Source organism: Poecilia reticulata, chromosome 19, assembly GCF_904066995.2.
Source record: "Poecilia reticulata chromosome 19, P_reticulata-male-v2, whole genome shotgun sequence".
Classification (NCBI taxonomy): Eukaryota; Metazoa; Chordata; class Actinopteri; order Cyprinodontiformes; family Poeciliidae; genus Poecilia; species Poecilia reticulata.
Window position 1 is genome coordinate 17352970 of NC_088848.1, and position 22143 is coordinate 17375112.

Genomic DNA, 22143 nt, shown 5'->3' on the forward strand with positions numbered 1-22143 from the left:
AAACTGCTCAGAGGAGAATTCAATTCAGAAGCCAGTTGCAAACAAGCCAGCAAGAAAGTGGCTGTTTGGTTGGGTCAAACCACTCGTGTAAAAAGGGGGAGTCGGACTGTACAACTCCTAGTAGAGACTTGTAGATGTTTTTGTGTCAACACATTATGCACAGTCAGTAATAATATTTACAGACAAGTATGAAAATGTACATAAAGGAATCACAACCCACTGTTCTCAACATGTAGTGCCTAATTTGAAATATGATTAACCCCCACTTAGTAATAAAATGTTCTGACCCAGAGCTCAAGGAAGGGGGAAGGGGGGAGGGAAGAAGGGCTGTGTCATTGAATCAATATCAGCTGTTTTGCCACACCCCTTCCCCTCCTAATCAGAGCTCTGGGTCAGAGCATTTTATTAGTGAGTGGGGGTTATCACATTTTAAATTAACCACTATAAAAGATACTGGGTGATGATTCATGACTGTACATTTTCTTACTTGATCATAAAAATTCCTACTGACTGTTTGTGTGTGATATATTGACACAAAAACATCTACATCTTACTAAAAGGAGTGAAGCGGTCCACCCCTGCTATTTACATAAGCGAGATGTCCCAAACACAGCTGCTTCGCTGTTGGCTTGTTGGAAAAAGATATTAATTCAATGTTGAATTGGCATCATGTGCAATCTGGGTACAGAACAGAATCACAACTCAATGTTGTCAACACATAGTGCTTAAGTTAAACCGTGATTAACCCTCACTGAAAATGGGGTGTGCTGTAGTGGTGCAGGGGTTGGTTAAGCACAACCCACATATGGAGGCCCTAGTCCTTGACGCAGCTGTCGCAGGTTCAATTCCCAGCCTTGGCAGCCTTTGCTGCATGACTTCCCTCTTTCTTGTCAATTAACTATCAAATAAAGGCCACTAGAGCCAAAATAAAATGTGAAAATTGAAAACCCTCACCTAAAATTTTAATTGTTTCACCCGGAGCCCAAGGAGGAGGGGAGGAGACCGAGGGGCAGATGGGGCCACGTCAGGGGTGGGTGGTGGGGGGAAGGGAGGCGTGAAAAACAGCTTACATTGATTGAACATTTTGACCACGAGTTCTTCCCAAACCTTGTCCTCACGGCAAACTGACCTGCGTGTTTTCAGTTCAGCAAAACCCCATTAATCAGACGTCAATTGAAATCATGTGTGCTGAATTAGGGAAATGCCTAAAACTTGCAGGGGACCAGTGCTGAAACACACTGGATTTGATGTTGGCATTTCAATCAATAGATATAGACAATAAATCAAAATTGATTCAATGACACATTTTCAACATTAGTTAATTGGCTAGAATTGAATGGTTGGTTGATGGTTGCTACAGTTTTGTTATTGACCTCAATCATAAATTCAACCTTTGTGATCATAATTCAATATTGAATTAACATTTTTTGCAAATAAGCCAACAGTGTGTTTGGACCATCCCACTCATAAATGGTGAGGGTGGACCGCTTCACTGCTTGTAGGAAGTTGTAGATGTTTTCGGGTCAATATATCACACACAAACTGTCTGTAAGAATTTTTATTTCAAGTAAAAAAAGTGTACAGAAAGGAATCACCACTCACTATCCTCTACAATGTTATTAAAAATGCGATAACCCCCGCTCAGTAATAAAATGCTCTCACCCAGAGCTATGATGAGGAAGAGAGGAGGGGAAGGTGTGCGGCCAAACAGCTGACATTGATTCAACATTGATCAGACGTTGATCAGACAAATGCATTTCAGTCATTAGATTTCAACGACAAAACAACATAGATTCAATGACACAGTTTCAACGTTAGTTACTTGGCTAGAGCTGGATGGTTGTTTGATGGTTGATCCACCGTCATTTGTTGACTTCAACCAAAAATGAACCATTAATCAGACTTCGGCATTTCAGTCATCAGATTTCAACCACAAAACAACGTTGATTCAATGACACAGTTTCAACGGTTTGATTGGATGGTTGTTTGATGGTTGATCCACCATCATTTGTCGACTTCAACCAAAAATCAACGATTCTATTTTTCAACGTTGATTTAACATCGTGTGCTATCTGGGTAACGAGCAGAGCAGGAGTTTAAATTAACTAATCAACGACACTGTAAAATAAAAAACGGGTAAATGTACCGTAGAAATTTGAAGGAATTTTTCCGTTTTTAGTTTTAACTATTTTCAATTTTACGCATTGCATAATGGGAACAAGAACCTTCGCGAAGCGCGAAACCTGAAATTGACAGAGATGCAGTGGTAAGACTTACAGAGAGTTGTCAAGAAATGTTAAAGAACTGAAACAAACAAACGAAAAAAAAACTGGATCAGAACTCCACAAATTAACAGAGATATAAAATCCTCCAATTAAAGAGTGAGAAAAATATTTCAATAAAACTTGTGTCTGTCTGGGAACGACAACATCTGGAGAAACAAAAAGTAATTGAATGCCTAACAAGCAAAAACATCTCTAGAATGTAAAAATAAAAACAAACAGTAAAGATATATGTTAACTCTTTATTTAATCCATTCAGATTAGAAATAATAAAAGATAATATTTCACAACGGTTTCGTAGAATGCCCACAATAGTCTTCTCTCATCACAGATTGGGTTCTGATTCGGCATCGCATGGTTTTTCTTCCCAAGTCAATTAACGGCAGCAAAGACAAGTTAAAAATACCTCTGTACAAATACGTCTGGATAGTTCATCTGATTCCACGTACAAAAATAAGTTCTAAGTGCTTCACACACTTTAATACTGTCTCTGCTTCGGCATGTTCACAGCTCGGACGCCAACTCGTGTCATCTGTTCTGAAATCTCCACAAAACCTTCAGTCGAGTAGAAGAAGTAAAAGTTAAAACTGTTACCATCAGCAGCTGCTTTTGCCCCAAAGAAAGGAAAAAAAAAACAAAACAAGATACCCTAGAGCATTGTTTAGATTCGACACTATATCATCCATTTTTCTTTCTTTTTTTTTCTTTTTTTTACTTCTAACCCATCATGAAAACGCTGTGGATGTGACTGAAAGCCAACTCCTGTATTTTAAGGATCCAGAGAGGGAGGTGAGTTTTAGCTAATGCAACAGACTTGACGGAAGGAAAAGAAAACGCTCGGTGTGAAAATACGAACACTGAAAAAAAAAGATCAGAAATGAAGCAACAAATTTCAACCAAATAAGGTGCCTGGGCATTTTTTTACGCTTGGCGGAAACAAACCTGCTGAACAGAAGACGACACAAATGAAAGATCTGCTTTTAAAAAGCTCCAACAAACTTGTACAAAACAGGGCAGATTTACTTTGTGTAGATTTTTTATAAATACAATTGTTACGCTGTGTCTAATACTCTTCTTATGTTACCTTAGCTCCTCCCTCTGCACAAGAGGTTGCCATGGATATGCCAGGCCTGTAACCATGGCAGCAGCCACAGTGACAGATATCATTTACATCCTGTGGGTACTAATTGGTTGTGTTGGACAGAGTCAACAAAAGGTATGTAGCAAAATAAAAAATATGAGCAGATTCTAATCTTATTCTAATTACAGATGTTAAAAAGAAGAATTTAGTACCCTATTGTCTTTATTTTCAGCATTTTTTCCATCTTCTTTTCAATTTATTTGGCTTAAAAAGTATAGAACTGAAGCAGAGTTAAAGGTCTGAAGAAAAAGTTAAAGTTAACAACCCAAAAGCCATTGCAATCGCCACTAGAAGATACTCAGAAAGTACATTTCTTAGAGATAAGCCACACTGTACACACCTAACCAGAAAACGCGAATCAGCCAATCAGAGGCAGTTTTCAGCATCACAAACCAAACCGTGGATGAGCAGATAATTCGGATTAAACGAGGAGCAGAAACGGGTGACAGATGAAAGAGTTTGCTTTGAGGCGACTGACGAGTCCGATCGGGTTTTCAGCAGCAGCTAGCGATGTGGGATGAGACTGAACCGGTTTCCAATTGAAAGAAGCTTAAATCTCCCTGTTTGATAACAACAGAATGCTGCATTCACACCAGTTCACCTTTGGTTTTAGGAAAGACGCAATCAGATTTGACTTCTTGTCAGGTCGCAGTGTTTGGTGTCTCCCAGACTGAGTCGACCTTTGCTGGTGAGCGAAGCGGCGTGGCGCAAATGCAGCTCCACGGTTTAACTCAACGCCCGGAAGCAGCAGCTTTAGAAAACGCCGTATCCGTCAGAGTGGCGAGCCGCCACGGCAAACGCGGGGTAGCCCTCATAAGTGGCGTAGGCGGTTAGGTCCTGACCCAGAGAAACGGCCTGCTTCAGCTGGGAGGCCACGCCCGATGACCCCGGGCTCGCCAGAGCGTAGCCTGCAGGAAGACACGAAAGAAAAGACACCTTCTTATTTTCGATCCCTGCTGGTTCACATGTGTGATCTGGTTCTGGTTACACGCTGAGGGTCAAGTGGGTTCTGTCTCTGCTTTAGCGAGAAGTTAGTCGGACTTGGGTACGGACCTTCACATACCTGGGAAGGCTACCGAGGCCACAGCGGCTGCAGTAGCACAGCCGGTGTCAGCAGCGCCCTCTGTCTGCAGGCCGAGCGTCTGCAGGGTGTGTTCAGCCGCGTGGAGCTTCGCTTCTTCCACAGACGCACAGAGTTTTGCAGGAGTGAAGGGGTGCCTGCAGAGAGGAGCACAAACACAGATGATCTGAAAGTTGACAAAACTAACCTATTAAGTTTAAATTATAAGTAGAATTCTGCTCAGCTAGCGTTATTTTCTGTCCGCTTTTTAGCATTCTGCTTAGCACTTTTTAAAAAAGTTTTTAGAACGAGTTTCAATTAAATTCAAATAAAGTCTAATCATATCTAATTTTCTAGTTCAATGGTAAATGATAAATGGTAAGAGAGGGGTTCAAACCAATGAAATGAAATATTTTCGAACCAATAATTTAGGGAATAAACTCCTACCATCGATGCCTCCATCGTTCTTCAAGTCTCCTCAAAGATCACAAAACACATTTAGACGCTCGTTGTGAGATACAAACTCCTACGACCCAATCAGCAATTCCCCAACGGTTAAACTCTGGTACACCATTTCTGGTACAAAGCCCAGGCTTTGACGGTATTTGACAATGAGGAGTCTCGTCTTTCATCTTCTGACTCTCAAGCACGAAGAAGAAGCATTTAATGCCATGAACATTTACCTATTTAGAGGACGGGGCTCCTCACTAGACATTTTCAGTTTAACCTGTCCACTTCCTGCCATTAGATCCATTTCATCTCCAGTTATCAATCAACAGCAGTGCACTGCCTTTACTCATGTGGCAAAAAAAAAAAATCCTGGAAATTTCACGCATTACAAAGGAGTACAAAAACAGTCGTCTCTTTAGCTTATACTTTGTCCACCGGCTAAAAGGTTTCCCCAGCTGATGCTTCGCTACCCTGTAGATTCATTCAATGGAGCAGAAGTCTGGGTTGCTGCTCTACTCACACATTGGGGTACTGCGTGGCCAGAGCTGGGATGGTGATCTTGTAGAGAAACAGCTGCCGCTGGTCCGGACTGATGGCCGAGTGGAGCTGATAGACGGGCTGACCCCAGTTGTTCTTCTGACACAGCTCTTCCAGAACCTGACGGGAGCACAGACGGGTGGAGGTGTTCACCTTGGGAGAAGAACTTCCAAGTTCCACACAGTCATAGCTTTTATTTCACATTGCAGTTTGTAGGATAAGTGGTCCTCTTTTGTGAATGAAGAGCCAAAGGTTTTCAGTTGAGGAATCGTGTAGGCATTAGAAACGTTTCTCTCCGTTCGCATATTCCTGAAAAATGTCAGGAAAAAGTGGGAATATGTCGTTGTGTTTGGGTGTGTCCCGTTACCTGAGTTGGTGGTTTGATGCCGGTGCCCTTCATGCTCATGGCAGCCGGGTTCATCGGTGTCAGCTCCATCCCCGGCAGCAGGTCGTACAGCTTTTCCTCGGCATGCTTGTCGCCTTTCAGCCCGTAGGAGGCGCTACTTCCACCCCCTCGTCCCATGGCTCCGCCCCCGGCTGCGTAGGCCAAGTAGCCCCGCCCACCCAGCCCTCGTACCCCCGCCGCCCCTACAGGTACAGTCATGTAAATTTCTACAGGAGATCGGAGAGGCAGTAAATCAATCAAATCACCGGAAATCAGCAGGGAAGAACAATCACACAATTAATAAATCACGACGAAGACTGATAACAAAGATAACAGCTAAGTGATTTCTTATTTTTCTGGCGAATTTTTGACCAAACTTCAGCTGATTCAGAGGATCTCACATGATTCCTACCATAAAATACTCTGATTTTCAAACCACGTCCATTACATCCACATGATTCAGGAAAATCCACCCCTCGGCATCACACCTGCCACTCAAAGCCAATAAAGAGACGTGTTTGAAGTCGCTGTTAAATCCAATTCATTTGTAGCAACAGCTGAGTTGCGATCGGACAGTCTGTGTCGAGGGGAGGAGCTTCAGCATCAGATTGAGCAGTTTCTGCTGTCAAATCAAGATCTGACAGCAGATCTGCCTCCATCATGGTCTCCAGTTTATGTGAACAGAGAGAGCGTCCTCACCTCTGACCGACGGCGTCCTGATCAGACCTCTTCCTCCCACGTGCGCTTTGGCTGCCGGGAAACGGAACTGACCCGGAATGGCGGCGTAGGCCTGGGGGGCATAAAACACGGGAGCACCAAGGTACGCCGTAGTGGGGTCGTACACCTGCGAGAAATGGAGGCGGAAGATTAAGTTTGCCCCTTATGTTAAGATGTTTATTGTCGGAGCTAACTTGTATTTCTTTGGATTTTGTTATACTTGGTTTACTTTATGTTTTTGGGTTCTTTGCAACAATTTATAACACTAGCGGCACCCAGAAACAATTTCTTTTGCTCCTTGTTTGAGTGCTTGTGTTGCCCCTGATAAATTGGCGCCCTCTACTGCTCTGGAAAACGCAGGTAAAAACAAACAAAACCATAGCTAAAAATTGTTTTCCTGTTCTGAATGTTTTAGTTCCTGTTCCTGGGTTTGGTGTTGCCATCACTGGTGCAAACTCTTCTGTCACATTGAGTTAAACTCGACACTGGATGAAGTTGTTTGACGTCCTATGATTTTTTATTTTTTATTGGTAAGTGTTGTTATATACAAAATAATGCAAAGTTAGCACTTCTAATGGACTTTTAAAGCTACTTTTAGGACAACTTTGCAATAAAAATTTTATTATTTACCAACTCACACTTCATGACAACAGTCATAGACATTCAGAAAGAGCCCTTCATGTTCATGACAGATGTTATGTCATGTTTATGACGGTGTAATGTCAGTTTTATCCACACCCCGAGAAAGTGTTACCTTTTTTCCTTTTTTTTGGTCATTCTTGACAACACAGGGGAACAGTAACACAGAAAGTCTCTGGGAACTCAGAGTTCAGCTCATTATCAGCTCCTTATCTCCTGTTTATCTGTGAATCAGGTTCAGGTTCAACTCGGTCTACTTTATGGCTTTCATGTTCACGATGTTCCCACTCGACTCTCTAATGAAGGAATTTTCATAAGCTAGAAAACGAACAAAAAAAAGTGCCATATTTAGTAAGATTTTCAACTTTAATTTTCTCTTTTTTAAAACACTGAATTGTTGTTATATTTATTTCACTACTTATTGAAAAATTTCTCTAGATAATTTGTTTCTCTAAATGTCTTGTATACACCTTTGATTTGTGATATGATTTCTGTATAAGTCTAGATTTATCCCATGATGCATTAACCGTCCTGACCGAGATTTTTGATAACTGTGTCATGGAGATGCATTAAAATCTGATAAAGCTACGATAACGACAATGGAAAACATCATAGGTCACTGAGCTAAAGTTTGATAAATGTCAGCAGTTATGTGCTGCAAGGTAAATTCCTGTTGTAATTTGGGATATTGATGCTCACATTCCAAGTTGGTACTCATTTCGTCATCAATATATTTTACTATAGATTCGGTTCAAGGCCCCTCCATGCTCAAATTCCTTCCTGAATATACCTAATTTATAAGAATGTCTGTTTGGATATTACACATCCATTTTAGTATTCAGGTATGAGCTTAGAGTCCCACCTGTCCCAGAGTGTAGGCCGTGTAGTCGGTCTGCAGAACCGAGCCTCCTCTTCCTCCGGTTCCTCTGGTGTACCGGACGTAGCTGTCCTTATCCACCGGCTTGGCCAGAGTCACCTCGATAGGAGAGCCGTCCATCACCTGCAGGCGGAGAGAGGAGAGAGGAGTTTACCTCTCAATGATCATTCTGTGTGCATCGCCTAAAAACAAAATCAATCTCGGATGTATTTTTGGAATGCTATACTTTTGCGATTATTGCTGGTGAAATTATTTTCCCGCGTCAGCTCACTGCCATCAAAATTCCCAGTGTTTTATGCAGCTGTTTTGATGGTAGCTATGGAAACAGCCTGCTGTATGCCCTGTGAGGCAACAGCTGTGTGCTTGTTTCTTTTCTTTTACCAAACGGTGAGAAATTTGTCCGCCACCAAAAAGAAATTTTAAAACAAAAAATTTGTTTAGATTTAATTTCTTCTTCTTCTCCTCCTATTTTTTTCTTGTGTGCTCTCTGTGGGGTTTTGTGTGTTTGCAGAACATGTCCCCTTTCCCTTAGAAGTTTTGGAGTATACATATAAGGACCTTGGTCTCCAACCTTCAGCTCGCTTTGCTGACATGTGCTCCAATCATACGCTGCTTTTTTTTTGGTCTAAAATTAAACCTGATGGTTTTTTTCTGATTTTAAACAGCAGAGAAATTAGGGCAGGGCAGGGCAGGGCAGAGCTGACCTTCCCGTTGAGCGCGTTCATGGCGTTGATGGCGTCCTCTCGCTGACTAAAATGTACGAAGGCGTAGTCTCTGATCTTCTTCACTCGCTCCACTGCACCTGCAACGCAACAACACCTTTATTGGCTTCTCATTGTAACACTTTTCACTTTCCTGGAGCTCCACCCATTCAACATACAGTATTTATAATGCAAAGAAACCCACATATCATAAAAAAAAAAATATCTTCAATAATCATATGAGTTTATGGTAATAAAGACTAATAACCTTAATTAATTGCTTATTTTCTAAATACAAAACATATTAATGCTTTTATAAAGTTTTATGGTTTTGGTTTGAAATTTTAAATATATTTTTTAGTTGATCTTTACATCTTTTTACTAGACTTTGAAAGTTTACTTTCGCTCTCTTCTATTAAAACTATTGTTCCTGAATGATCCAATCAAATTTGAATATACACTGCTCAAAAAAATAAAGGGAACACTCAAATAACACATCCTAGATCTGAATGAATGAAATATTCTCATTGAATACTTTGTTCTGTACAAAGTTGAATGTGCTGACAACAAAATCACACAAAATTCATCAATGGAAATCAAATTTATTAACCAATGGAGGCCTGGATTTGGAGTCACACACAAAATTAAAGTGAAAAAACACGCTACAGGCTGATCCAACTTTAATGTAATGTCCTTAAAACAAGTCAAAATGAGGCTCAGTATTGTGTGTGGCCTCCACGTGCGTGTATGACCTCCCTACAACGCCTGGGCATGCTCCTGATGAGGTGGCGGATGGTCTCCTGAGGGATCTCCTCCCAGACCTGGACTAAAGCATCCGCCAACTCCTGGACAGTCTGTGGTGCAACGTGACGTTGGTGGATGGAGACATGATGTCCCAGATGTGCTCAATCGGATTCAAGTCTGGGGAACAGGCGGGCCAGTCCATAGCTTCAATGCCTTCATCTTGCAGGAACTGCTGACACACTCCAGCCATATGAGGTCTAGCATTGTCCTGCATTAGGAGGAACCCAGGGCCAACCGCACCAGCATATGGTCTCACAAGGGGTCTGAGGATCTCATCTCGGTACCTAATGGCAGTCAGGCTACCTCTGGTGAGCACATGGAGGGCTGTGTGGCCCTCCAAAGAAATGCCACCCCACACCATTACTGACCCACTGCCAACCGGTCATGCTGAAGGATGTTGCAGGCAGCAGACCACTCTCCACGGCGTCTCCAGACTCTGTCACATCTGTCACATGTGCTCAGTGTGAACCTGCTTTCATCTGTGAAGAGCACAAGGCACCAGTGGCGAATTTGCCAATCCTGGTGTTCTCTGGCAAATGCCAAGTGTCCTGCACGGTGTTGGGCTGTGAGCACAACCCCCCATCTGTGGATGTGGGGCCCTCATACCATCCTCATGGAGTTGGTTTCTAACCGTTTGTGCAGACACATGCACATTTGTGGCCTGCTGGAGGTCATTTTGCAGGGCTCTGGCAGTGCTCCTCCTGTTCCTTCTTGCACAAAGGCGGCGGTAGCGGTCCTGCTGGTGGGTTCTTGCCCTCCTATGGCCTCCTCCACGTCTCCTGGTGTACTGGTCTGCCTCCTGGTAGCGCCTCCAGCCTCTGGACACTACGCTGACAGAGACAGCAAACCTTCTTGCCACAGCTCGCATTGATGTGCCATCCTGGATGAGCTGCACTACCTGAGCCACTTGTGTGGGTTGTAGAGTCCGTCTCATGCTACCACGAGTGTGAAAGAACCACCAACATTCAAAACTGACCAAAACATCAGCCAGACAGCATAGGTACTGAGAAGTGGTCTGTGGTCCCCACCTGCAGAACCACTCCTTTATTGAGTGTGTCTTGCTAATTGCTAATAATTTCCATCTGTTGTCTATTCCATCTGCACAACAGCAGGGGAAATTGATTGTCAATCAGTGTTTCTTCCTAAGTGGACAGTTTGATTTCACAGAAGTTTGATTTACTTGGAGTTATATTGTGTTGTTTAAGTGTTCCCTTTATTTTTTTGAGCAGTGTACTTTTTTTTACCATGCTTTGGTTTTGTTTGGAGTTTCCCAGCTTTTTGTCAGCTTTTGGATTTAATAAATTAAAAAAATAGCTTTTAGAAATTGTATTTATTGCCAGTAACGATTTGCAGACTAACCTGACTGTGTGTTAGATGCTTGAAACAAACAGATGAGGCTTTAAGAAGATCTTGTCCGCAGCATTTAAGGACAATCTGAAAGCGGAGAGGCCGGTCGTACCTGGTTTCAGGCTGTTAAACTCCCTCTCGATGGTTTCTTCAGTGGTCTGCAACATCAGGTTCCTCACATACAGAATCTTTACGGTTGCCATGGTATCCTCATCAACCTCCACCTCAGGCTCCGCCCAGTCCACCGCGATGGGATGACCCCACAACTGGATCCGACCTGAATGTTTGATAACGCATGTAGTTTAGATTAAGTTTAGAGCTGGATTGGACCACGATCGTCAAAATGTATGTCTTTGTGATTTTTCAGAAAAACACTGGAAACAGTGACGGTTCTGCTGCTGAAACCCCATCTTCAATATCTGCTCTCTTATCATGAGAACCCATCAGCTGTAAAATTGGCTTTGACTGGCTGACACTTGGACAGCTGAAGACTTTGACTGTTTTTATGACGTTCTCTTGATGATATTAAGGTTTGTTATCAGCTTTGCAAGGTGCATGTGTTCACTTACCCGGTGTGAGATCAACCTGCATATTTTCAGCATCTCGAAACAGAACACGCACCGATCGATTTGAAACACCTCTAGTAATTTTGAGACAAAACTGGCCCAAGAAACCATGTGGATTTCCAGAGTTTTCGGTCTCTACCTGGCAGGAGTTTGCGCCTGGCCATGGCAGCTGCCCGGTGGCTCTCGTACTCAACAAAGGCGAAGCCTCTGTTCTTGGATTTGTCTGCAGCGCTGGGGTACACGATGACGTCCATAACGCCATCCGTGACCTTTCGCATCTCCGCTAGGATCTCGTCGTGCTTCTTGGTTTTAGGAATGCCCCCGACAAACAGACGGCAGTTGTCCACGCTGGCACAGACACCGAGGAGGCGACCGTTCCTGGGAGACGGAGAGAAGAACATTGTAGGAAGGTCAATTTAAACCAGTATTCTGATCTACGCAGATGACACCACTCTGTACTTGAGAAACAAAGCAGCAGTCTATAGAAGAAGGTGTTTAAGGTCTTGAACTTCTCATAAAACAGTTTTTTTTTGTCCCAGTGATGGTGAAACTGTTTCATGATCAACTGAGGAACTTACGGTGATGTGAATTGGTGCGGTCACATAAAATGTGAAGTGTTTGGTCAATTGATAGTATTGTTACTCTGGTTGATGACATGTAAATTGATAATAGTCAGGTTTAGATGGATGGTTGGCTCAGATTAATTAGGGTTAGGGTTATGGGCTAGCAATAAGGTAGTTTTAAATTAAGATGGGTGTTTAAAACGGATAATTGCAAAGGCTGTCGTAGGTGAAGAACCGCTCTGACCTGATCTCGTAGTTGTTAAGCTGCTTCATGGCTGTTCTGGCTTCCTGTTTGTTGGTGAAGGTGACAAAGGCGTAACCTCTGTTGTTCCCGTTGAAGTCCATCATCATCCTCACCTCGTAGATCTTACCAAACTGATGACAAGGGCAGAGAATGCCAGAACATTTAAAAAAGAAGTGATATCAAGGGACATATTCCTCAAATTATTCCACAATGACTCACCTTCTCACACAATGGAACCAGTTCATCCTCAAACAGATCTCTCGGGAGTTTTCCCACAAAGATCTCACTACCTCTCTCAGGCGGTGGTCCGTCCCAGTCAGGCGGTGGGCCACCATACCGCCGCTGACCATTCTCCTGAAGAACAGAACCCCAAAATGAGGAGCAGCAGCATGGGGAGAACTCCCCTAGCACTTGGGTTCCTAAAAACATTCCTTACCTGTCTCAGTTGGTATCCGGTCCGTTGGGTGAGTACCCGAAGAGCGGCCTCTTTCTGCGTCCCCGCCAGTCCGTCCCCACTTCCCTTCTGATTGGATTCCATTGGGTGTGATTAACAGCAGGTTGTGAATCAGGGAAATTAGGGGTGCTCACTGCAGAAACGGACATAAAGCAGGTCTCAGTTCTGATGTTCTGGTTGTCAGAGAGAGTTTGGGTGGGCTTTTGTAAGTCACAGAACCACGTTCAGGCTGTCTGTGATGATGGTTGTGAAGGTTAATCTATATTGGTTTCATTAAAACTCTTTAAACCACATGAAAAGCTTTTCTTACGTTTATTTGCTGGATCCTGTCATATCCTCACAAACCATTGAATGATTTACATATTTTCTTTGTACCGACGTGTTCAGATTTCAGAAATCAAATTTTTATAAACCCGTTTAGATTTAAGACATTAAAGCCTTATTTTCTCCTCCAGACAGTCTGTTCCCCATAAAGGTGAACCAAACAGAAACATATTTCCAAACATCCTAATTGCTTTAGAGCCTGCAGATTTCTGCAGCTTTAGAAGGAATGTATTCCTGATCTAAAAAGTAGCATTTGCAGTCGCAGTTAAATGAGTTCATGCAGAAAAGCTTGCTGTGGACTCTGAAACAGTTACCAAATAGTTTGTGTCATATAAAAACATAAAACTGATTAATCTACAGAGTTTTCCCACATTCAGTGTGAAATAAATACAGAGAAATTAAACAGAAAGTAAACCATTCTAATTGTAGAAAAATGTATATATTTTTCAAAAGCTGCACTAAACCAAACAACCATGACTTTATTAAAAGTGGACATTTATGTGAAACTAATGAACAGAGGAATCTGGTCAAGGAAGCTGCCATGAGGTCAACAGCAGCTTTGGAGGAGACTAGATACTTCACAGGAACACAATGGCCACTGTAAGAAACGGTGGCAGCAGCATCATGCTGTGGGATGAGTTTTTGTCCGATGAACATGAGGTTTTTGTAAAGTCGAATCAGTTCCAAAACCAAGGAAAGTTCTGACAAACTTCAAGATGTCTGCTAGAAAGCTGAAGGCTTAATTATTTAGTCCCACTATTACTCCCAGGATATATTCAAATTAGGAACGGAACGAATTGATATGAGGGAAAAATTGATGTTTTGAAATGACTGAGCCAAAGTCCAGTCCTAAATGTGACTTTAAAAAAGAAAAAGAGAGCAATTTGTGCCCACAATGTGACATATTGATTCCTATCAAAGACGGCTGAACGCTGAAATTGAATAAATCATTATATCCACTGTTTGTCCTCTCTCTTTTTTTCCCTGTCTCGGTCATATTTGGTGGAACCGCCTGCCAGCCCTCTGTTGAATCAACTCGTGTCCCTGCTGAGACATCATGTACTCACAGATCTGCACCTCCTCGCCTTGTTTTTCCCAATCTGAGCGGCAGATATGAGCGGCGGGGAGGTCAAGGTCTGCTGGCTGATCATTAACAGAGACCGCGGACAGCCTGACAGTCCGTCTCACTGTCCCGCAGGGTGAAAGCCTGCCGCGGCCAAAATCAGGTCGAGCTTTCGCTGAATTTATTCAGCAAATAGCTTCCCAAACGAGACAGAACGCCTCCCACCCCCTTGCTGTAAAAACCCTCGGCTCGTATAACCAGAACCAAAACACTCCAGGTCACATTATGCAGAGCTGGGATGTTGTGATGCTTTTATTACATCTGTGTAATAAAAGCATCATGTTTGTTTGAGGTTTTTTTTTTGTTTCATTTTGGCACATATTCAGGAATTTTTAAATCAATCAGCAGGGGACGAAACTATCTTACGTAAAAATGGTCAAATGTGTTCCAGACTTTGAAGAAATTCTTGTATCCTTATCAGAAAACCGATTGGAATGATTTCATGAAATCATTCCAATCGTTATCTGTGAAACACAGTTCAAATGACTCTGAATGTGTCCAGTAAGCTCTAAGAATCAGTTTTATGCTTTTTCTCCCGAATACCAAATTAATCTGTTCACACTTTCCTGGCTGGTAGTTTATCTCAAGTAAAACTTCTACAGGTTTTCTTCAAAATTCACGCCGGTCATAATTGAATATTTTTCCTCGAACATTCAAACATCAGCTGCCCTTGCTGGTAGGGCTTCAAACAATTCGGCTAAACTCGGGAATCAGATTGTCTTCAAACTGCTGACATCATTTCCAAGAACAAGGATGAACAAAAAGCTTTCCATCCGAGTCAGATAAATCAATCGGAATGCTCTCCGAATGTCAGAAATCCATAGACCGACACCGTCCCAACATGGCCGCCATTAGCGAGGAACTCCAAGAAGATATAGTGGCTTTTCAGCTCAGTCGAACTAATCTGTTCAACATTTATCAACAAGCATCTTCTGGACAAACTGACTAAAAGACAAAACTAATAAAAATAATTAGGCCACGTTTCACGTCTTCATTCAGTTTTACGTAATCAGATATTGGAGCTCGGTTCATGAATGACTGATCTTTGATCAATCACTCTATCGGCCAGTCGGCTTCAACTTTTGACCTTCCGACAGCAGCTGTGATGATCCTCCTGCATTGGCTCATCAGACAATTAAAGCTGCAGAAACTAACGCTAATCTAGACTTCTGGTTTCAGCAGAAACCAGAAGTCTGCTCATTTATTTCCATACGGAACAACTTCCTCATTAAAAACAGTTTCAGCTCTGCATCTGTGTTCATTATCCTGATCTGTGAAATGAAATCCTTGGTCGTCCTGAGGATACATCATGGTGGTTATGAATATTTATTGTTCAGGATCCATCTTCTCCATAAAGAAACATATCTATCACATGACCCATAACGTGTACTCCAATACTAAGGAACTCCCTGTTCAAGTTGCAATGAGGCAAAGTGACTGTTGAAGAACACAATACCAGATCTTCCTCAAAAGATTTTAAAAAGTCTGGAATGTTTTCATTCTTGAATCCAATTTAATTTTAAATTAGGACAGAAAGCTCACTTTTACTCACACTAAAATGTATAAATTAAATTAAATTAAATTCTGATAAGATAATGTCATTTTAATTAAAGAGGAAATGCTAATCTCGTCACTTATAATGGGATGATTGTAATATGAAAACTTTCCTTGAGAATGTTTGAATAAATCAAGCTAACAGGAAAACTGAGACGTGCTGATTAAATTCCTCCTGGTTTTCTAGGAAAAAAGTCAAAATACTCAAGTGCCTGCATATAAAACTTTGCTGTTTTCTGAGGAGAAATCAATTGTGGAGCAGTTCATTCTGTTGGAGCCGCATTTTGTTGGTAACGGCGTGGTTGTCATCTCATACGAGACCAGCAGATGGCAGTAATATTCCGGAACAATACAGATTGGTTTAATCAGTATTAAATTAACATGATCATATTTGGGGCTGAAATAGATTCTAATTTTAATAATACACTAATAAGGACAGCAAATTAACCACGGGCACATGTTTTTCTTTAGGTAAAAAAAAAATATATAAAAAAAGTAATTTACTAATATTTGAATACTTTTTATAATAAACATAATTTTAAAAATAAAATATTTATTATATATATATATATATATATTACATTTTATTTTTTCCCCCTAAACAATCTGACAAAATGCCACGCAGTTTAAATTTAGATTATAATTGAAATATTTTTTCTTCCTATGAAATATCCTCAGATGTCTCCTGCTGTGAGTCAGAGCCTCATAAATGAACTGGGCTGATTAACTGCACATGCTCAGTGACGATGTGTCTCTCTGTGGGAAAAGGATTTAAATAATGTACCTCCACATAGCACTCCAGCAAGAAAAATGATTCAATCAAAAGTTTCATTAATTTGATGTTAAAATTGCATCAGATTTGTCATATGAATGATCTCATTTATAATGCAGGACAATAGCTCAGGAGCTGCTGCAGATCCTGCTGCTGATTGATGGCATAACTGAGTTTGATCAGGACTTTCAGGATCCAATACAAAACTGTTCTCAAAATATTTTAGGTATATTAAATGAGATTTAATGTTAAGTGTCAACACAACTTCCCTCCTCTGGAATCTCACAGAGAGTGTATGGAAGTAAAGCTTTATGTAAATTACAGAAAGAAAAAATGAGCATGGTAATGGGATTCATCTTTTGTTGGATTTGTCTGGATTACCTCTGATAGCACAGCTTAACCACTAACCAGAGCTCCCAGTTTTACACCCCAGTAAGAACATTTAACTGGTCCGTAAACATCAACAGAAACACTTTCACTGGCAGAAGGAGCTCCAGCAGCTGCTGGCCGACGCTGGCTCGCCGCAAACCCGGCCTGTTTGCTCAGTTTGCAGCCGTCAGCCTCAACACACAGAAGAGAAGAAGAGAAGGGCGAGCAACACTTACTTCACATCTGCTCTCTCTCTCCCAAGTTTGATGCTTTTGGATCAATTTTTAGTAGCAAAAAATCTTAAAAACTCACCTGAGCAATTTCAGAGATCACCTCCCTCCGATCAGAGCTGTGTCATTCTGAATTCGAGTGTGTCGTCAGAGGCCCCTGTGTGAGATAGCGTGTGCGGGTGGGTGTGCGTGTGCGTGTGTGTGTGTGTGTGTGTGTGTGTGTGTGTGTGTGTGTGTGTGTGTGTGTGATCACATCATATCAAACTCCAAAGGTTCACTGTCCTGGTGTTAGCTTTACAAGCTGCAGGTCGTTAATGTTTAACCTGCTGCTATCTGTGGACACTGAGGCAGTCCTGTGTGTGTGTGTGTGTGTGTGTGTGTGTGTGCGTGTGTGTGTGTGAGCATCAAGAGGCCTTTGACCAACAGGATCTGGATCAGAGGCCTCTCCAGCTGCTTACAGATGTTGTGAGGATTGTTGCTAGGGGTCCGAAAATCTTTCTGATCAAAAGTATTGATAAGACTATTGATATTGCTTTCATAATGGAGTCAACCTTTGGTATTATATCATATCAGAGTAACAATGTGGGACAAATAATGTCCTTTCACATACATAAACAGATGTTAGATTATAATCACCACTGCTCCCAACAAACTCAACGAATGTTTTCATCCTGGCTAGTATTTGTTTCCCCTAATTTTAAATAACATTTCCGCTGTTGTTTGCGCAGTTTTTATTTTTCCACATGTTGTAAATAGTCTGCTCTCTTTCAATGCACACATGTAAATTAATATCCTACTCAGTTGCACATTCCCTGTTTCTGATAATTGCACAGTATTTTTATGGTAAGATCTTGTTCTTATTATACAGTATATTAGTCTTTATATTGTTTGTCATATATTTTTAATACTTTATCTTTGTGTGAACCGACATGCCTGTGTTTATACCTGAATTTCCCCACTATGAGACAATAAAGGATATTTCTATTCTATTCTATTTTATTCTGTGCCTACAGTGAAACAATTCCAAAACCAAAAGGAGAAATAGAAAAACTAAAAAAAAAAGAAAATTATGAATTACATGTAAAATGAATTAAATTTCTGATACACACAGGATTTTTGGAGCAGAAAGCAAGTTCAGTGTGAAACCGTTTCGTTCCAGAGGAAATTAGTATCATGTTCATTTGAGAAACAATAATAAAAAAAAGTTATAGTTTTTATCTCCTGGTTGTAATGACAGTAAGTCTCCAGAAGAGGGCGGACAGTGATTACAAAGTCCTTCATTTGTCTCCAGCAGAAGAGGTATAGTTTGACCATCCCTATGTCCGTGATGCCTCTATTCTGGTCAGAGCATTACGAAATATGATCCATAGCAGCGAAAATAACAACAACAACAACAACAACAAAAAATCAAAAATAATAATGTGTGAGATCGTGGAATATTTCCACGTCTGTTCTCGGATGAATTCGCTGTCATTTCCTCAGATGTCTCTGCAGCAGCTGCAGGGACATGCTGACAGTTTGAACACAGCAGGACAAACACTGATGCCAACAGAAGGTTTATATAAATAGAGAGAACGGACCAGGCTCACAGTTCTGGTCTAAACTGGACACATTATCTGCGGTCCAACACATCTATTTTCTGCTGTTCAGAGCAGATTTACGGGATGAATCAGACTTTAAACTGTTTTTATTATTATTATTATTATTATTATTATTATTATTATTATTATTATTATTATTAACTTTTGCTAAAAAGTTTAAAACATCCTTTTTCAAACTCTCATGAGTTTGAAAAAGAATGTTGCTCATTGGTTTTATCCGTTTTAAATTTGCACATGAACGCATCTCTTGAAACTTAAAAAACATGAAAGATATCGTCTCATCTGTTTTCCTGAACTTTCTTAGAGTAGTTTAACATCCATCCCTTCTGGCCACGGCTTATTCCTGCAAAAATAAATAAATCAAAAATTTTGGTTGGTTTAAGATTAGGCAGTTTTTTTCTCCATCTGTTCATAGAAAACTTTAACTGAAGCTGCACAGGTGAGGAGTAGCAGTAGGAGGACAGGTGACGAAAAGGAGCGGAGGCAGCCCAACTTTCCTCCTCCTCCTTTTCTCTCTCTCTCTCTCTCTCTCTCTCTCTCTCTCTCTCTCTCTCTCTCTCTCTCTCTCTCTCTCTCTCTCTCTCTCTTTCCGCCTCGACCTCCACTTAAGCTCCAACTGTTTCGGATTAAACTGTTCCTACTGGAAGTGGATCGGCGCTCCGGACTCCTCCGGACTCGCGGCTCTGCAGCACCTGTTTCCCCGCGTTTGTCCTCTCATCTCCCTAAACATCCAACTTGAGGCTCTTGGCTTCCTGTCTCTCGTTTCCAGGTGGGATTGGAACGCATCTTTTTCTTTTTTTCCTTTGTGTGTGTGCGTGTGTGTCGGGAATCAAGTGTGCGCTACTGGATTCCTGCACCTCCGTTTTCACACTTTATTCAAACTGGCGGACATTTGGTTCCTTATTCTCTGCGTAAAATATTCCAGCGGACATAAACCCGGAGCAGCCCTCCAGTGGGATTATCCTTCTCTCAGACTGATTGTAAACTTTTTGTGTGTGTGTTAGTTGTACTCCGGATTACTCCTCACGTCTTCAGTTTTTTTTTTCATTTCATATATCGAGAGGAATCCTGCATCCAAATTTCCTTCTTTTTAAAAAAAATGTTTTTTGAATCATGCGGTTTGTTTTGATTGGATTTAATCAACGGAATGGGAAACGTGACCCGCAGGAGTATCTTTTATTATTTAATCTGTTTTCCAGAGTTTCTCCTGTGTAAATCACTGTTCATCACCTGATTCCACCCAACCTCAAATTACCACAAAAACAATTTAATAATTTCCCCCCCCAGATATCAGATTGTGGAACCAATTCACAAACGTTCTCAGATATGTAAGTAAAAGAAAATCCGATGGAAACTTTGGGAACTGCCTGAAGGCACCCAGGCAGAACACCTGCAGCAATTTCGACAATGTCTGATAAATAAATGGATCTGGACCAAGAGCAAACACAGGTACCCTGACGAGCAAAAAAGAAAATGTAGTTAAAGACTTTTACAAAGACGTAACTGGGGTAAAGAGTAAAGGACTCTGGAGTTTCAAAGGTTTTAAGAAACATTTGGAAAGTTCCTGAAAGTCCTTTGTCCTCTGGATGTTCCTGGGAAAATCTGGAAGAGATTTTCACACAGAGAAGTTTCCATACAACAACCAAATCCTAAAACTCAGGGAGAGCCTCAACAAGACCTGGCAGGGCAACGATTTAAAGCGAAACGAGGCACCCAAAGACTTCTCCCAGGAACCTGGAGATCCCAACGTGGTCAGGCTGCGGCGGACGCTGAGACTCGGACCCGACGTCCTGCCGGGACAGGCTGAGGGGAATCCATGGGAACGCTGCGGGACCTGCAGTACGCTCTGCAGGAGAAGGTTGAGGAGCTGCGGCAACGCGACGCCCTGATCGACGAGCTGGAGCTGGAACTGGACCAGAAGGACGAGCTGATCCAGAGGCTGCAGAACGAGCTGGACAAGTACCGCTCGGTGATCCGGCCCGCCACGGCCCAGCAGGTCCAGGCCCAGCAGAACAACCTGGTGCTGCAGCCGGACCAGCAGCGCAGCAAGAGGCAGGCCATCTCCGCCGAACCCACGGCCTTCGACATCAGCGAGCTGTGCCACGTCACGCTGCCGTTCTACCCCAAGAGCCCACAGTAGGTCCTTCACTTCCTCCGGCGGGTTCTGACGCGGTGGGGGGGACTTCCTGTTTCCATATTGGCTGTGGTAGCAGAGGGTTAGAATCATCAGACTGAACAGAACCTCCTTCAGCAGCTCCAGAAAACCTCGTAGAACTTGTTCTGTCCCTTCAGCTGGGTTTAAGCTTCTGTCGAACTTCTAGAAAGTTCTGCATGCAACAGGAAGTTAACAGAACATCCTGCAGTACACTGAAAAACACAAACTCTTATCGAGTATTTTTATTTCGCTTCTAGTTTGAATAACTTGATGCACTTAAAATAAGACAAAAACTAACTTACAAGCAACTTTTCTGCTCATTTTTGTTGCTTGTTTTTAGTGAATAGTTACTTAATATTGATAAATAAAGTTATTAGTTGTACTAGTAGATGTTTGGTCGTATAACAGGACAAGTTCCCTAAGTGAAACAAGCTGCCGGTGAAATCAGTACTTTTTATTAGCATTCAGGAATTATTGACTGAAAACAAACTTGCATCTTGCTGAAAAGTTAGTACAATGGTAATAGGACAAAACTAAGATATTTTGCACTAGAAACTAGACCAAACTTTGTAAGACTTTGTGTTTTTGCAGCGTATACAGGAAGTGTAAATATTGGCGTAAACAGGGGGAGTTTTTATCTCTCAGCTAGTTTTAAGTCTGTGTTGAACACGCTGGATTTCCTAAGAGTTTACGACCAGAGGATAGACTCTCCCACTGAACACCGGGGCTTTTTGGGTTTTTTTGTGTGTTTTTTTTTGTAACAGTTCTGTTCTCTCGGCTGGTTTTGCACGCCGGAGACAGGTGGTTCTCTGCTTTCACCAAGTTTCAAAGCTGTTTTATGTCAGACTGTTCAAGGACGGATTCAACTGTTTCGCCGTCAAATAAAAAAAAAAAAAACTAATCGGCTGTATTACCTGAGTGAAGAACAGGCTTTCAGTGCGTGTCAGTCTGTCTTAAACGAGTGACTCTGGGGGTCTTTTGTTTGGCAGGTGAAATCTTTGCGATCAGTTTTGAGGCCCTGCAGCTGCAGCTGCTCATTAGCGACAGGAACGAGTTCTAATGGATCTGCTCTGTTCTGCGTTAATGAAGCTTTTCAGCTCTGTTTCGGGGCTGATTGCCCAGCTCTGATCAACATCAGATAACGCAACGGCTGGAGCAGGCGGCCCTTCGCTCCTTCGGATGAACAAAAACCACTCAGTCAAACCGTGGTCGTGGTCGTCGGTGCTTTTAATGCGCCGCACGACGCCG

The 22143-nt window shown here is 41.9% G+C and overlaps 2 protein-coding genes across 3 annotated transcripts in view; one reads left to right on the forward strand and one right to left on the reverse strand.

Annotated features, from left to right (window-relative positions):
- Positions 1 to 1562: 1562 nt before the first annotated feature.
- a1cf (apobec1 complementation factor) lies at positions 1563 to 17323 on the reverse strand. 2 transcript variants are annotated; one of them, XM_008437694.3, is made up of 13 exons: positions 17222 to 17323; positions 12750 to 12900; positions 12533 to 12667; positions 12314 to 12444; positions 11646 to 11884; positions 11053 to 11217; positions 8793 to 8890; positions 8074 to 8211; positions 6555 to 6699; positions 5838 to 6082; positions 5454 to 5590; positions 4487 to 4641; positions 1563 to 4331 (listed from the first exon to the last, which is right to left on the reverse strand). In XM_008437694.3, exons 2-13 carry the CDS (start codon positions 12849 to 12851, stop codon positions 4177 to 4179), a joined length of 1845 nt encoding a protein of 614 aa, XP_008435916.1. In that variant the 5' UTR covers positions 12852 to 12900; positions 17222 to 17323; the 3' UTR covers positions 1563 to 4176. The 2 variants fall into 2 exon arrangements, with proteins under 2 accessions (XP_008435916.1, XP_008435919.1); XM_008437697.2 differs by having other exon boundaries at positions 4195 to 4331; positions 4477 to 4641.
- Positions 17324 to 19344: 2021 nt separating this feature from the next.
- The window catches only part of prkg1b (protein kinase cGMP-dependent 1b), a 46659-nt gene continuing 43860 nt past the window's right edge, over positions 19345 to 22143 (forward strand). The window contains exon 1 of the mRNA XM_008437699.3: positions 19345 to 20876. Within this exon, the coding sequence (XP_008435921.2) occupies positions 20557 to 20876 (320 nt within the window). The 5' untranslated portion in view covers positions 19345 to 20556. The remainder of the gene's footprint in view (positions 20877 to 22143) is intronic.